This window comes from Lolium rigidum, chromosome 6 (assembly GCF_022539505.1).
Source record: "Lolium rigidum isolate FL_2022 chromosome 6, APGP_CSIRO_Lrig_0.1, whole genome shotgun sequence".
NCBI classification, from domain to species: Eukaryota; Viridiplantae; Streptophyta; class Magnoliopsida; order Poales; family Poaceae; genus Lolium; species Lolium rigidum.
Genome location: NC_061513.1, coordinates 180,277,948 through 180,294,903, shown reverse-complemented (window position 1 = coordinate 180,294,903; position 16,956 = coordinate 180,277,948). Strand labels below are relative to the sequence as shown.

At 46.3% G+C, this 16,956-nt stretch overlaps 1 protein-coding gene across 1 annotated transcript; it reads right to left on the bottom strand.

Annotated features, from left to right (window-relative positions):
* Nucleotides 1-11,698: 11,698 nt before the first annotated feature.
* LOC124661004 (mitochondrial carrier protein CoAc1) lies at nucleotides 11,699-14,853 on the bottom strand. The gene is made up of 7 exons (XM_047198863.1): nucleotides 13,903-14,853; nucleotides 13,708-13,793; nucleotides 13,377-13,584; nucleotides 13,058-13,187; nucleotides 12,367-12,551; nucleotides 12,146-12,277; nucleotides 11,699-12,053 (listed from the first exon to the last, which is right to left on the bottom strand). Exons 1-7 carry the CDS (start codon nucleotides 14,068-14,070, stop codon nucleotides 11,943-11,945), a joined length of 1,020 nt encoding a protein of 339 aa, XP_047054819.1. The 5' UTR covers nucleotides 14,071-14,853; the 3' UTR covers nucleotides 11,699-11,942.
* Between the last annotated feature and the right edge of the window lie 2,103 nt (nucleotides 14,854-16,956).

Genomic DNA, 16,956 nt, shown 5'->3' with positions numbered 1-16,956 from the left:
GCCTTCTATTCATTCGATAACCAGTTCTGGTACAGGTTCAGGTATTTAACTCCCAGACTCACGCACACATGACTGCCACAAGCGGCAGAAGACAACAAACAGCCCAGGGCCCATACTAACTCCTTGCACTTTCTTGACACAATGTCACTGACAAAACTGTCGACGTTTAGTCAGGGGCATCTGTGACAATGGCCTCCTCTTGAGATGAAACTTCCTCCCAAATGCCTGCAGTAGGGTATCGATGGCGAAGCACGTCATATTCCTCCCATATTGCTGCTTCAGGTGAATGATTAATCAGTACTTGCACCACTGGTATGTTTGCTTCCTTCCTCAAACGGCGATCCAGAATAGCTATTGGTGACAGATCAGCAGCTGTTATGTCAGGAGGATGAGCAAGCTCTCCGAACACTGGAGTGTAGTTTGGTGTAAATGGCTTGAGTTGAGAAACATGAAACACTGGATGTACCCGTGCATCCGCTGGCAACATCAGTTTGTATGCCAAATTTCCAATCTTCTGTTCCACTGGAAAAGGCCCAAAATACTTGTATGCCAACTTACGACATGGACGATTTGCCACTGATGATTGAGCGTATGGCTGCAGCTTGCCCAATACCTGATCACCCACCTTGAACGAGCGCTCTGTGCGATGTCTATCAGCCTTCTTGAATCGCTCTTGAGCACGAGCCAGTTGCGCGCGCAATTGTGCAGTATGAGCTGCCCAATCAAAATCCTCTGAGGTGTTTCCTTGATCACCCCAATGCACCATCAATCCCGGATTCGGCTCACGGCCGGAGAGAGCTTTAAAAGGAGAAAAAGACAGAGAAGCATGGTGACTTGAATTGTACCAGAATTCTGCCGCCCGCAGCCAGCGTCGCCATTTGCGAGGAGCCTCCTGGATGGCGGAGCGGAGGTACATCTCCAGACACTGATTAACCCGCTCCGTCTGGCTGTCCGTCTGTGGGTGGTAAGCTGTGGAGTACAACAATTTTGTTCCAGCAGTAGACAAGAGATCACGCAAAACGGAGCTTGTAAATATTTTATCTCGATCGAACACAATTATCAAGGGAATGCCATGGAGCTTGATAACGTTGTCCCACAGCGCAGATGCCACTTGTACTGCTGTGTATGGGTGCTTCAAGGGTACAAAATGTGCCGCTTTTGTCAGTCGATCTACGACCACCATAATCGAGTCATAGCCATCGGATTTAGGAAGCCCGTCCACAAAATCCATGGATATGTCTTGCCAAGGTTCCACAGGTACAGGTAAGAGTTGCAGTGTGCCAGCAGGCTTGATCTGCTCATGTTTACACTGTTGACAGACTAGGCATTGTCGGACAAAACCCCTCACTGATGTTTTTAAACAAATCCAGGCAAACAGCTTTTTAACTCGTTGATAAGTTGCAGTAATACCTGAGTGTCCACCCACTGCACTAGTGTAATGCACTAATTAACTTTGGTTGCAGTGTTGTATTTGCTCCAATCCAGATCCTTCCATGAAAACGAATTAAGCCTTGATGCAGAGAATATCCATCTTCATCTGGACTTGAAATTGCTAGTCTGGTCAGCATATCTTGAGCTTTGGAATCCTTTTCATATGAGTTTGCCACTTCCAGGGTCCAACTAGGTCAACGAGGTTGACAGGTGGACACAACATTTGCAGATAGAAAATGCCCCACTCTGGCCAAAGCATCTGCAGCACCATTATCACCATTATCAGCTCCTCTTTTGTACTGAAACTTGAACTGTAGTCCTACTAGCTTCGACGTAGCTTTGCATTGGAGATCAGTTTCCAGTTGTTGATCACCCAAATTACACAAGCTTTTATGATCAGTGACAATGGTGAAAGGGCCTCGTTGCAAATAAGCACACCACTTGTCAACTGCCATCATCACTGCCAAGAACTCCTTTTCATAGGTACAAGAGCCACACGAGACTGACTGGGTGTAAGAGCATCATTAACCCAGTCTTGGCTTTGGCATTAGAGTTGTCCTTGTGCAAGACAACCACCCAATTGCTTATTTCAGCAAAGCTCTTGGTGTCAAAAATCAACAACCGACCAGTGGTTGTTGGAGATCTTGTGCCAGCTGATGTGATTGCCAAACAGGTGGCGAGACGATGCTCGGATCGTCCTGGTTGGAAATGGGAGGCTGTACCTACTGATGAGCTCAAATTTCTAATCAGTGTCCCTTCCTTTGAGGACCTCGACAGGGTAGATGGCATTTAGGTTACCCTAAACCCTAAACCCTCAATTACGCCTCAGGGACGGTGGGCGGAGTTGGGACTTCTACCTCCGGTGGCACCCGCGGCTATGATTGCGCTCACTCCTTTCAATCCAAACCCACAGACTCCTAGGGCTAAGGAGATTGTTGTGAAGTTGCGGCAGACTAGTCCTACTCTTTAGGATCGGGTCGGGGTTGACAATAGTCCGATGAGCTCGGCTGAGCACTTGAAGGAGGCTCTGTTGTCTGTTCGCTTGCAGCCATCTTCTGCGGGAGCGACCTTGTCAGTCCAGGATGCTTCGGAGTCTCCGAGGTCGGACAGACCTGCCCGCGGGCGGGTGAGTACTCTCGGCCACACGACGCCTACAGGGGTGGCTTCTGTCGCGGCTAGCGGCGATGATAAGGGTTGGACACCCTTGCTCCCCTACACGCGCCTGCCGTCGTGCGTTCCGGCATCGTGACATCGCCTGGGGGCTCAGCGGGGCAGCAGCACCCCGCACCATCTCCGATGCCTGAGGCTTCTTCGGCCGGGAGGCAGCCCAAGGCTCCGCTGGTTCTGCCTAGTGCCGTGGGGCGCGTGGTGCTGCAGCCCAGCAACCCGGCCAAGCCAGCCACCGCCGAGGCACCTCGCACCGGGCAGCCGACCCGCGGCTCGGCCACGCCAGCCCTGCTGCTGGCTCTCGGGCTCAGCTGCCAACGACGCCAACCATGCACTCTGCTGCTGCTGGTCCGACCGTCGTGCAGCCGAGCGCGGTGACGCCGCCGGATGCTGTTTCGTATGGCGCGCAAGGATCCTCGTCGACGGCGCGGGGAGCTGCTGCTCCAATGGTTGGTCTGGGGGGAGGGTCTACATCGACATGCGCTCACCCGGATACGACTTAGGGGGCGGGAGCCTTTTTAGAGGAGGGGCCTGCTTCGCCCTTACCCTCCTCTAGTAGTACGCGCCACGGAGTTACCACAGACGGTACTGCGGCCACGGATGAGGACTCCATGGCCAAGGCGATGCGTCGTAAGGCGGTGGCAAACCTCGACACTAAGGGTATGGATAGCTGCTCTAAGTCTTTTTTATCTTATATTACACCTGAGGTTTCCGCCAAACTTCATAATGTTGGCGTCTCCTTAGGTAGCTCTTTAGATGCTATTTCTGTTTCCACTAAGGCTCTAAAACATTTGGAGTTTGATAGATTAAAATTCACTCCTATGTTTCGACTAAGTCTACTACTTCTCCGACTAATGATGATGATGACGAAGCTTACGCAATTTTGGATGGCCAGCTTGTCACACATCTTGTTGGAGAGGTTTTGGAGGTAGGAACGGATAACGCGATGCTAGGTTCGTGTTTCGAACTACAAGCAACAAATCGCAAATCCAGAGCCTCCCATATTAAAAAGAACGCGTGGCCTAATAAAAAGGCAAGGGTGACAAAATCTACTACAGTTTCCAAATGAATGGCATGTTTAAGAATAGCAGACGTCTCCAAGACTTGGCTAAACACTTACACATCGCTGAATCCATCAGAGACTATATTTTAGATTTTGTTGCCATTTCCGAGACAAGTAAACGAAATTACTCAATGAATTTTCTGAATTGCCTTTCAGGCGGATTGGGTATCCCGTCCATCTCGGGGACGTTCTCACGGCCTATTAATAGGAGTCCGATCTTCAACCATGGAAATTCTGGATAATTCGGGTGGTGAGTTTCATATAAAACTTCACATCCGGAATAAGTTAGACAATTTCATTTGTAGTTTGGTTTCTGTTTATGGGGCTGCAGAGGATATTTCTAAGCCTACATTCCTTCGTGAGTTGGTTAATTCTCATGAGAAGAGCAAAGGCAGATTTGACAACCATTGGCCTTTTCTGTTCAACGTTGTTATAGACAGTTTGGACTTAAGAGAAGTGGCAATGGTTGGAAGACAGTTTACGTGGGCTAACAGTCTTCCAGAACCTACATACGAGAAATTAGATCGCGTACTCATGGATTCAGAATGGGAATAGAAATTCCCTCTCGTATCGTTGCGGGTTCTACCTCGGATAGAGTCTTTGTCGGATCATGCTCCTATCTTAATTTCCACTGGAACACCATCGCCCCAGCGTCGTCGACCGTTCAAATTTGAACTTGGATGAATGCTTAGAGATGGTTTCTCATATATGGTTAAGAAAGTGTGGGAGCAGCCGGTCACTGGGTCTACCCCCATCCAAAGGTGGAATAATAAACTCCGATCGGTACGGAGATACCTTGGTGGGTGGGCGAGATATTTGGCTGGGCAGCTTAAGCAGGAGATACTCTCTCTCTTCATCTATCGATGATTTAGAGGCAATCGCTGAAAGTACGTCCACTGACTACGCAAAAAATTGAACTTAAAAGTCAATACAATGCAAAGTTAGCTGGACTACCGAGAGAAGAGGAACTCAAATGGTACCAAAGATCTAAAGCCCAATTCATTATTCAAGGAGATTCGAATACGAGATACTTCCATAGTGTAGCCAATGGTCGGCACAGGAAGAAACACATTCATTCTCTGACACAAGACGAGGGTCTGATTGAGGACCATGAGCAGCTCAAGTCTTATATTACATCATATTATAAAGGTTTATTCGGTGCACCAGAGGAATCAGATATATCCTTAGATGAATCAAGGATCGATGATATTCCTCAGGTTTCTCCAGAAGAGAATGCGATTCTTACAAATCCTTACACAGAGGAGGTGAGAAAAGCTGTCTTCCAAATGGAGCTTAATAAGGCACCAGGTCCGATGGATTTCCAGCCGAGTTCTACCAGAACTTCTCGGACCTTATTAAGAATGATTTGATGAGTTTATTCGTTGAGCTTCATGCTGGACAACTTGACCTATTCCGAATCAACTTCGGGGAGATAATCCTGCTCCCTAAAGTTAATGATGCGAAACGGATTCAACAGTTTAGACCAATATGTCTTTTAAATGTATGCTTTAAATTTTCACCAAAGTCGCTACTATTAGACTAAACTCGGTGGCAGATCACGTTTTGCGTCCTACTCAGACTGCTTTCATGCAAAGACGATATATCCTAGATGGAGTCGTTACGTGCATGAAACAATTCATGAGTTGCACCACAAAAAGTTGAATGGACTTATCCTTAAAATCGACTTTGAAAAAGCCTATGATAAAGTCAAATGGTCGTTTCTTCAACAAACACTCCGTATGAAAGGTTTTTCTGAGGAGTGGCGCACTTTAATTAATAACTTTGTTTTTTGAGGAAGTGTCGCCATTAAAGTAAATGATGATATTGGTCGATACTTTCAAACAAAAAAAGTTTTAAGACAAGGTGATCCGATATCTCCAATATTATTTAACAATGTTGCGGACATGTTGGCAATTTTAATTGAGTGTGCTAAAGTTGATGGTCAAATTGAAGGAGTGGTACCTCACTTAGTTGATGGGGGTTTATCAATTCTTCAGTACGCCGATGACACAATCCTTTTTATGGATTATGACCTACAAAAAGCTACAAACCTAAAATTAATTTTGTCAGCGTTCGAGCAATTGTCAGGTCTCAAAATAAATCTCCATAAGAGCGAATTCTTTTGCTTTGGCGAACCCCAAGACGAGGCTAACCTTTACGCCAAACTCTTCGGATGTGGGTTGGTCAGCTTTCCACTTAGCTATTTGGGCATTCCGGTTCATCACCGGAGGCTCACGCTTGCTGAATGGAAACTCGTTGAGGAAAGACTACAGAAACGACTTAGTAGTTGGAAAGGAAAATTACTATCTCTTGGTGGAAGATTGGTACTCATTAACTCAGTACTCACGAACATGGTACTGTATATGGTTTCCTTTTTCCAGTTGCCTAAGGGAGTCCTACATAGATTGGATTACTTCCGCTCAAGATTTTTTTGGCAAGGAGATAGTGAAAAGAAAAAATACCGGTTAACAAAATGGAGTGTCGTTTGCGGTCCAAAAGATCAAGGTGGACTTGGTGTTCATGATCTTGAGGTTAAGAACAGAGCTTTGCTAGGTAAATGGCTAGCTCGGTTATTAACCAAGGATGGAGTATGGCAGAATCTACTGCGGAGGAAGTATGTTAGCTCAAAAGAAATCTCTCAGGTTATATGGAAACTAGGAGATTCGCATTTTTTGGCAGGCATTATGGCAACTAAGAAACACTTCTTCCCACATGGCTCCTTCTCCATTAGAGATGGGTCTGAGATAAGGTTCTGGGAGGACATATGGTTGGGAACAACCACCCTTCGCGAAAAATATCCGGCCTTGTTCAATATTGTGAGACATAAACATGATACTTTACAGAAGGTGACATCACCTTCGTCTGTGACGTTCAGGCGTGACCTTGTTGGTCCTTGTTTGGCATCTTGGAATGAGCTAATACAAAGATTAGCCTATGTCCAGCTGCTACAAGGATCAGATGAGTTCCGCTGGAACCTTACAAAAAAACGGGTATTCTCTGTTGGATCTATGTACACGGCCTTAATTGAACCTATTCAGCCGGTAGTGAATTATAAATCCATCTGGAAGATGAACATACCACTGAAAACTAAGGTTTTTGCTTGGTATCTTCGTCGGGGTGTTATTCTTACTAAAGATAACCTTGCAAAGCGGAATTGGCATGGTTGTAGGAAGTGTGTTTTCTGTCACGAAGAGGAGACAATAAAACACTTGTTCTTTCAATGCCAGATCACGCGATCTATATGGTCAATCATTCCGATAGGTTCCCGAGCTGCTACTCAATGGATTTCCCACTGGCATTTTTTTTTGGCGAAAATTCCACCGATCTATTAATAATCATCAATAGCAGTACAAACTGACCCAAAAGTAATAAAAATTACAAGTAGGTCTTTCGACCATCTAGCGACGACTACAAACACTGACGCGAGCCGAAGGCGCGCCGATGTCCTCGCCCCTCCATCACCGGATCCGGGCAAAGCTTGTCGTAGTAGAGCTTGTTGTAGTAGACAAATGGGAAGTCGTCGTGCTAAGGTCCCAAAGGACCAGCGCACCGAAGCAGCAACCGTCGCCCAAGATGACAACTTTAGATCGGAAGAGACTGACCTGAAACCACACCAACGAACACGAAAACCGATCGGATCCTGCGAGATCCGCCGGGCACATGACTCCACGCGTCCTCTGCTGATGCTAGACGCACCACCAGAGCGAGGATAGAGCGGGGAGGACCTTATTCTGACATCAAGATGGAGCCGCCGCCTCACCATCCCGAAGAAGACACTGAAAATAAACCTAACAAAGAACGAAAACCCTCCCGCCGGCGAGAAGCCGTGGTCAATGGATTTCCCACTGGCATTTTATTGACCAGCTTTCCAATCAATTAAAGAAGAGGCAGGTTATTATGTAAGATAAGAATAGTGGAGTGGAGACAGTGAACTGAACATCGCACTAGAATAGCGAACTTCACTTAATTAAGCACAGTACTATATGTCAATTGGGAAGAATTCAGTAGGCAATAGATTGACTGATTGAGCCATACCCAGGTAGGCAGGGCGGAGGAAAGCAACGCATACGTCGAGCTAGATCTTTGCAGCCCAGTGCTCATATTGTTTATTTATCCAATCCAATCCCTGCTTTAGCCTTGCTGCTTATTCAGCCCAGGCATCACCATTCAACAAGTGTCATCCCTACATAGTATTGTTGGTCATGAGCATCAGGCAGTCTCAATATCTTTTGAAGGATTTTGGTGGGGCAGCTTGATGAAGGTTCCTGCGTGCCATTGATGGGAGATCTGATATCTGACGGCTGAACCTCCCCTACCTCGTGCTTTTGTTCTTTTTTACATTATATCCCCAAAAAAACATTGCAAATATTTTTGGCAATTGGCTAAACGGAGTGGATGCTAGGTTTAAAGTTTTTATCAGAGTGGGAGCGATTGCAATTATATGGTCGCTTTGGCTATGTAGAAATGGCAAGGTTTTTGACAATAAAAATTCTTCTCTTATGCAGGTCATCTACCGATGTACGGCGTTGCTCGTTCATGGTCATCGCTTTAGCGCTTGGAGGACCGCGACCTATTTACGGAGGTGTCTTCACGATTGGAGGAAACGGCGAAGGATTTTATTACCCAACATGGGTGGCTGTATAGTCGAAGGATTTTGCCTCCTACAGTCTAGTGATTTGTTCTTGTCACATAAAGTACTCGTGGAATTTTCTTTTTCGGTGTGTTTTGTGAACCAAAAACGGCTGTGTGCATCCTAGTTATGCAGAGGCCAGGTGTTTTGCTACTTGAGTAATAAATCGCCCTTTATCGAAAAAAGACTGGGGTGTGTATCATTGCTTGTTTGAGTTGGTCCAATGCTTGTGTGTGATCTGACCACTGAAATTCCTTATTTGTTAGTAATTGAGTCAATGGTTTAGCAATAATTCCATATCTAGGCACAAACTTACGATAATACCCTGTGTGGCCCAGAAAATCCCTCAGCTCTGTTGCAGTAGTTGGTACTGGCCAATCAAGCATAGCTTGGGTCTTAGATTTGTCAGTTGCAACGCCGGCTCCAGAGATAATGTGGCCCAAGTAGTCAATCTGACGTTGTGCGAATGAACATTTGGATGCTTTAGCAAAGAGCTGATTCTTTCTTAATAATTCAAGCACCAGACCAAGATGTTGTTGATGTTCCTGCAATGTTGGACTGTACACGAGGATATCATCCAAGAACACTATGACGAACTTGCGAGTGTAAGCAGCAAAAATCTGATTCATGAGGCACTGAAAAGTCGCTGGCGCGTTTGTGAGACCAAACGGCATGACTCTGAAATGAAAATGCCCATGATGTGTTTTAAACGCAGTCTTCTCCTTGTCCTCTTCGCGCATTCGAATCTGATGATAACCTGCGCGAAGATCAAGCTTGGAAAAGAAAGAGGCTCCGGCAAGCTCGTCCAACAGCTCATCCACAATCGGCAGTGGGAATTTGTTTTTAATCATAATCAAATTCAGCCTGCGAAAGTCGATGCAAAACCGCCAACTGCCATCCTTCTTTTTTACTAAAAGCACAGGTGCAACATAGGGACTCATACTATGCGTGTTCACTCCAGTGCGCAACATCTCTTGTACTTGCCACTCGATTTCGTCTTTTGCATAGGTGAGTATCGGTAAGGTTTTTTGTTGGGTGGTGTAGCCCCTTCCTCCAAAGTCACTACATGATCATACTACCTGTGTGGTGGAAGGCCTTGAGGTTCGGCGAAGACATCGTCGAAAGCAGTCAAAATCGACTGAATTTACAGTGGTAAGGCCTCAAGATTTGCAGCTGCTTCAGCAAAATTTTCCAGTACTGCCACAGACCAAATTTCATTAGAATCATGGAGCTGTTGCAGAGTGTCCAAATCCATCCGTTCTGCAACTTGATCACCATCAGGCAATAATCCTTGCAGCGAGACTACTTTGCCCTCATGATCAAAAACAATTCTATTCTCTTTCCAGTGACAATTCATTGGGCTGAATGAGTCAAGCCAATCCTTCCCCAAAACACCATCATAGGCTCCCAATTCTAAAACCCTTAGATCAGTATGAAATGTGGTACCCTGGCAATGCCATTCCAAAGCAGGCACCATTTTATTGCAGACAATATACTGTCCATTTGCCACTTTCACCGAGACAGCAGATATATCCACCATGCCCAACCCAACACTATCTGGAAAGTTCTTATTGACAAAGCTATGAGAGCTTCCTGAATCGAAAAGGAGCATGGTATGACTTCCAACTTGCACTGGCAATCTCATTGCTGTTGGTGAATCTGCTCCAGTCAAAGCTTGAGCTGACAGCATAGAACATTCCCCTTGTTCCACTGGATCATCTAGTAACTCGAGAGCACGCACTGCTTCATCTGATAACATTTCACCAAAATCTCCCACTTGGATGGTAAGCAGTTGTGCAGGCTTTTTACACTGATGATCGCGAGAGTATCTGTCGCCACACTTGAAACACAAATTATTTGCTCGCTGAAAGTCGCGAAGCTGATGCTCTCGGCCAAAATCATCACCAATTGTGCATTGAGCTGGCGGCTGTTTTAGCGGTTGTACAGGTTGGTGTGGTGGCGGTCGACCAGCGGGAACAGGGCACACATTAGCAGGATTAATGAGTGACAATTCTTCTTCTTGAATGCGTGCCAGTACCATTGCCCTCGTGATACTTGTAGGCGACTGTACCCGAATCACTGCACGAATTTGTGGCTTCAGTCCTAATAAGAACTGGGTGACAAAGAATTTCGAGCTCAGAGTAGGCTCCATTGCAAGCAAATGATACATATATGTCTCAAACTGAAGACGATATTCACTGACGGGCCTGTTTGGTGCAATTGCAGTAATTGATGCATTTGGACTTCATATTCGTCAGGCCCAAACTCCTCTTGCAATGCATTAGCCAAGCTGTCCCAAGTCACAGTACGACGTGCCAGACGCATCACCTGCCACCATAATGCTGCACTCGTTACCCAATTCTGCGGCGATGTTCAATACAGCTCGAAGTAAGATAAACACCTATCCAGCCACAAATTTGAAAGATGCCCATCGAAGCAAGGAAAATCGTGCTTGGGTGGCTTCACAAAGGCGTCACGCTCCTCCATGTTTGCCGGTGTGCGATTCTATCGAACATGTTGCGGGGGCCCCAAACGTGTCTCTGGTGCCACGGGCAACAGGGGCGCGCCATCGTTGGCGAGGCGGGGGTACCCGGGTACACCAAGGCCAAATGCCACGAACCCCGCTGCCGTGGCGCGGTGATCCACGACTTGCGAGCGTGCTGCTGTTGGGCGCGTGGCTATGGACGCTGCTTGCCGGGCTTCATCCACGTCTGCCTGGGACTGCCTGCAAATCCTGCGAGACCTGGGCGTTGAACGCCGACTGCTCCTCATGGTGCTGATTCCGAGCGCAGCACCATCGTCCAAGCGCTTCAGGATCTGCGCCAGAATGGCTTTCGTCTGTCACTGCTCGTCTCCAACGCCATCAGCAGCTGCTGCGTCTGCGCGTTGTTCTTCGCCGGCGCCGTTGTGACTCACTCCAAGCAGATCCTACCGAGCTAAGGATTTCGTAGGATCGCACCAAAGTGAATCCCACCTTTCACCTGGTTTGACAGATCGATGCCGAGAGAAATTAGAGTGCAAAAGGACGGGGAAAAACAAATTTTCGCAGGATTTCTAGCTCTTGATACTAAATTGTCACGGCTAGATCTCGATATAATCCAATCGAACCAGGAATTGGAGAGTATTTGAATTCTAGGGTGAGAGGAGCAAACAAAGAGGCGAGAGCGAGAGGTATAGAGGATGAGAATACGCTTTAGCGTTCTATTCATTCGATAACCAGTTCTGGTATAGGTTCAGGTATTTAACTCCCAGACTCACGCACACCTGAATGCCACAAGCGGCGCAACACAACAAACAGCCCAGGGCCCCATACTAACTCCTTGCTCTTTCTTGACACAATGTCACTGACGAAACTGTCGACGTTTAGTCAGGTGCATCTGTGACAATGCCCGAATGGTTCAACAAAGCAGCTCAAATCATAGTTTATTGCAGATGCAGGACAATCACAAATAAAATTCTTTATCTCGATTCACTTATCGGAGCAGCACAATCGGTATACAATCATATCCAAGTCTGTAGGAGTAGCTCATGCACTTGACTGAGCTGCCCTTCTCACAAATTTAAAGTTGAAGATTCAATTAATAGCCACCATATGCTACCCAGCGATATGATTTACAACGAGACCTACAACACAAGTAGGTCGATGCTGCTTCATTTGTTATTGTTACCGGTTGATGGATGAGCTCTCTCGCGTGGAGGTACTCCAAGCAAATTTTTCATCATGTCATATGTTGTGAAACCAATAGCAACTGAAGGGACAACCTGAAACAAATCAACGTTTAGAAAGAGTTGCATGGTTAAGAGTTCATGAAAAAAGAGAGCATACAGTATCTGCCACCATATTGCTCAATTACCTTCACATAGTTAAGGCTCAAGCCAGCGAAGAGTTGTCTCCAACCTTGGCACCGAATGATAAGCAAGAGACCCTGAAATGTCCCTCTTATGCGGAAGGAATCATTTGCATTCAGGGGCTGCTTGTTCTGGACCTGAAAAGAGAACATATCAGAAGCTAATCAGAATTGCAATCCAAATCGCAAAAATCTATAGATTATCATGACTAGAATGTGAATTATACCTGCATTTGCCTTCGGACGACATCCAGTGGATAAGTGAGGGTTTGTCCAAAAAGACCAGCCAAAGCACCACAAGAAAGCTTCAATATAACAGATCTCTTGTAATCTTCTGGAACACGAGATTTTAGGTCTTCGTAGATGTAAAATTTTAGGCCAGCATATGGAAGAATGCCGATCAAGGTTGGACCTGGCAGATAATTGAATTTGACTGTGTCATGCCGAGCAACTCTATGGCCCAGTCCCCAGGTAAGTTTTACATGACAGCTAAATACATAACTTCTCGCATTACCAAGCAATAAAAAATATTAACGAGGGAGATGTCAAATGGAACTTTCAGAATATTCATGTCATCATGTGTTAGCCTATCATAAACAATCCTCATATACTGAGTCCTGGTAATTTACTTTAGGGTCAACTAAAACGGCTATGCAAGCACATGATAGTAATAAAGTGTGATACCAGATACGGATGAGATATAGAGTTGCATATGCATATCATATTTTCTATTAACCTGAACTTGAATTATAGCACCCTTGTTACAACATAAAAGCTTTGCAAGCATGAAACATTAACTAAAGTCGCACCGACATATTAGACCAAGAGACGTGACTTACAAATTTGATAGCCTCGGAGTAACGAACCATAAAATGATGCTTGCTCAGACCAATAGCAAAGTTGGGGGATAAGACATACCTATTCCACGGTACAGAGATCGTGCACCTCCTTCCTTATAAACAGTTTTAAAAACATCCTTTACACCATTATATACTGGTTGCTGGCCAGAATTTCCCAAAGGATTCCCAGGTTGGGCTACATTTGAAACCTAGTGAAGAAAATTAATGAGAATAACCATGAGGCAATGATTCCGACAATAACTGATCAACATCTGACAATGTGTAAACCACTAGAGGTGATTGAGAAATTCTTCCAGTAATACTTGTATTGATGGAGAGTCTTTACCTATATAGTGACAATGAAACAAACAATGATCAGAATGGATGTACAATAATACCTGGTATGCCAGCTTGGTCCTAGCCAAGTCTAAAGGGTAGGTACACAGAACTGCAGTTCCGCCGGCAGCTGAGCCAGCCAAGAGATCAACCACAGGTCCTGTGCCCACGGACGGAGCATTATTCAGTATCCAGCACCTATACTGCTCATATGTCATGTAATGCAATGCCGCATATGGAACAATCCTAAGCACACTTGCACCATTCCCTCTGCATGAATGATAAATAAAGCATTAAAATAAAAAAATGCTGTGAATTCAGCAGCCAAAGCTCAAAATCAAGATGCTGAATTCAACAGTCAAAGCTTAAGGCATATTTCCCCACAATACTTACTTGTAGAAACCTCGGGTTCCCTCGTACTGCCACAACTTCCTCAAGGATCGAACGATCCCAAGGGACTGAAACCCCTGGGTTCTAGTCTACAAAGCAACAGAAAGATGTATTCTCCAAACTTAATAAATCAGCTAAATACTTGTGCAATAATCACAAACTAACGGAAACGTAAGGATATCATAAAATGGTCCATACCTGCAGCAAGATCTTGACCCTCTCTAGTGGCGCCACCGCAGTCTTTGCGAACGCACCGGCTGCACCGCCAGCAATAAGCTCCTTAGCATAGACCGGTAGCAAGTCCAGAGCATTCACCTGCGCGGCTGTTGAGGCCGATGAAAATGTGGATTCCTGCGAGGAACCCATCTTTCCAGCTGTCTGGGCAGATCAGGATATGTAACGCCTGCTCTCCCCACCACTATTAACATTAACACTGATAAATCAACTCTGGGCAGAGAGTATCTTTTACAGGCAGAGTGTTGCCAGGAATATGTCCCTGAAAATTGGATATCCAAACGCGAAGAACAGAATCAAAACTGGCTTTTTTTAGTCTGTTTCCTGCCCGCTCGCATTAACAGGAGGCCCGGGATAAGCTAGAATCTCGCACGGTAGTGTCTGAGTAATGATAGCTAGTTAACCGAACAAAGAGGAGATTCTAGCGTAAGCTGGTTGACGACGCAGCATCCACGATCGGCAGGTCTGATCATCCGAGAAGCAACAAGAAGTGTACAGTGATAACCCAGTATAGCAGGTTCAGAGGGGAATCAACGGTAATAGTAGGCTCCAACAGCTGCCTACGGGGGCGTAGGCTTGTAAAGCGAGAGCAGAGGGGCAGATCCAGAAAGGCTCCGGCCCGCCGCTGGCGAGCGCAGGTGGAGGAGGGCCAGCTCCCTAGCCCATCGGCCTATGTGTGGCGGCGAGAGGCGAGAGGCGGCGGAGGCCTTACGGCGGGGAGATCGGAGAGAAGGCTCGCGGCCGAGCTCCCTCGCATCCAAATCGCGCCAGCAAGAGTGTGGGGGAAGAATACTCATCAATCGCGGAGGATCTGCGGGGGTTGGGACTGGGGAGAGAGGTAGAGAGGGGAATTGATCTGGGTGGGCGAGTATTCGTTGGACCTACGAGAGGAGGAGAGGGGATCGATTCGTTGGGCGGAATGGAGGAAGTGGAGAGGGGCCTGCCGATCTGTGATTGGTGGCGGGTCACTCCCGCGTGCGGCAAAACGGGAGGCTCCACTCTACTCAAATGTATATCTTTGGTACCACAACTTGTATCAAATGTGTAGTTTATACCATATCTTGTCAATCCGTGGTACCATAATTTATACTGAGAAAGCAAATAGGTACCAAATCATTTTAAAGATGACACGTGGTATTGTAAATTTTACAGAAACAGCTCTGTGTTTTTTCTCGGGCACATGTTACCTTGTTGATGCCTTACATATGGTCCCACCTATCAGTTTACAAGAAAATAATTAAAAATGCATGAACTAAGGAGGATTCAAACTCAGCACCTTTTGATACCCAACACACGACCTTGCCATCTCACCATAATACATCTTAGGAAAAATTTGCTAGAGGACACCGTTATTTTCTGTCGTTTGTTGAAACACACCGTCCGATTGTGTCTTTGTCAGGTACCATTACAATTCTGTGGCACATTTGACAGAACACACCACCAGCCTAAAAACAGAAAGTTTTGCACTTTTGCCTGTGATGACTGGTTTTGAAGACAAAATGCAAAGCTTTCCCTTTTCAGCCAGTGATGTGTTCTGGCAAACGTGGCACAAAATTATAATGGTATCTGGCAAAGACACAATCGAGCGGTATGTTTCAGCAAACGCCAAAAAATAACGGTGTCCTCTTATGGCAAATTTTCCCTACATCTTAACGGTAAACTAATACGTAAGTTCTTTCTATACTATAAGCACGCCGGCCACGTGCACATCACCCACGCAGATACTGGAAGCTAGCCGTTGCGCTCAGACACTCGTGAAGGAAAGGGGCAACAAAACCAGCACGACACGGACATGGGAGTGAGCCGTGGCATCCTCCCTACGGAGTAGAGCATGCGGACTCCGCCATTGCAAGGCACACAACAGGTGAACACCAAGCCGGGGACGGTGACGGTGAGCACGAGAAAGAGCCTCCTCATCCATGAGTGGTCGTCGTGGTCGCTCATGGCACCAACATGCTCGCATACGCCGCGATGAACACCGCGCCAACCATGACAACTTGGCGCTCGTGCTAACGCTTCTCCCTGCAACATCGGCCGCCCACACCACGCCGTATGGCCGTACACCATGGCAATGAGGAGCAACATCACCCAATACACTAGTAGAAAAAGCGGCTTCCATCCACCCCCATTAGTCCCCAAATTATTCGAACCGCGACTAAAGTGGTCTTTAGTCGCGGTTCGGGATCTACCTGCGACCAAAGGTCTGGGCCCAGTGGGCTCGATCGACAGCTGGGGGACGGGAGGGGCTTTAGTCGCGGTTGGCCAGGCCAACCGCGACTAAAGGTCCTCAGGCCTGGCCCGAAGGCCTTTAGTCGCGGTTGGCTAGGCCAACCGGGACTAAAGGCCCACCCCTATAAATGCGGTTTAGCACACTCACTTAGCCATTTGGTGCCACTTCTCTTCACAATCTTCACAAGGGGGTGGTGGGTTTGCTTTTGGTTCCTCTTATGCACACAAGGTGTTCGATGAAATGTCCGAGAGCATGAAACAAACATGATATAAAGTGTCCGAGCCACACTTGAGCTTTCTCATTTATTTTTCCTCCTCGATCACGGTTAGCAACTTGAACCTTTCATGTGTCATTGATAAAATATGCATGTGTGTAGTTCATTGTTTAATTTCTATTGTTTGTAGCTAGTTAGTTTAACAAATGCATGATGGTTAATTATATACTTTATATAATAATAATGCAGATGAATCGGCAATGGACGTACGGTAACCGACTCTCCGACGAGTTCATTACGGGTTTGCAAGATTTCCTCGTAGTGGCTAATGCGAACAAGCAGTGGGGTTTTGTTATCTGTCCATGTGTTGCCTGTAAGAATCAGAAGGGTTACTCTTCCTCAAGAGACGTTCACCTGCACCTGCTTCGACAGGGTTTCATGCCAAGCTATAATTGTTGGACCAAGCATGGAGAACGAGGGGTTAGAATGGAAGAAGATGAAGAAGGGGATGATATCATCGATGACAACTATCCTGATCATTTCGGTGATACTTTCATGGAGGATGCTGAAGGTG

Coding starts and splice junctions, on each gene's coding strand:
- LOC124661004 (XM_047198863.1), bottom strand. CDS start 14,070: ATGGGTTCCTCGCAGGAATCCACATTTTCATCGGCCTCAACAGCCGCG. Junction 12,278..12,366: donor TCGTCCGAAGGCAAATGCAG/GTATAATTCACA, acceptor TTCTCTTTTCAG/GTCCAGAACAAGCAGCCCCT. Junction 12,054..12,145: donor TGAGCCTTAACTATGTGAAG/GTAATTGAGCAA, acceptor GATTTGTTTCAG/GTTGTCCCTTCAGTTGCTAT.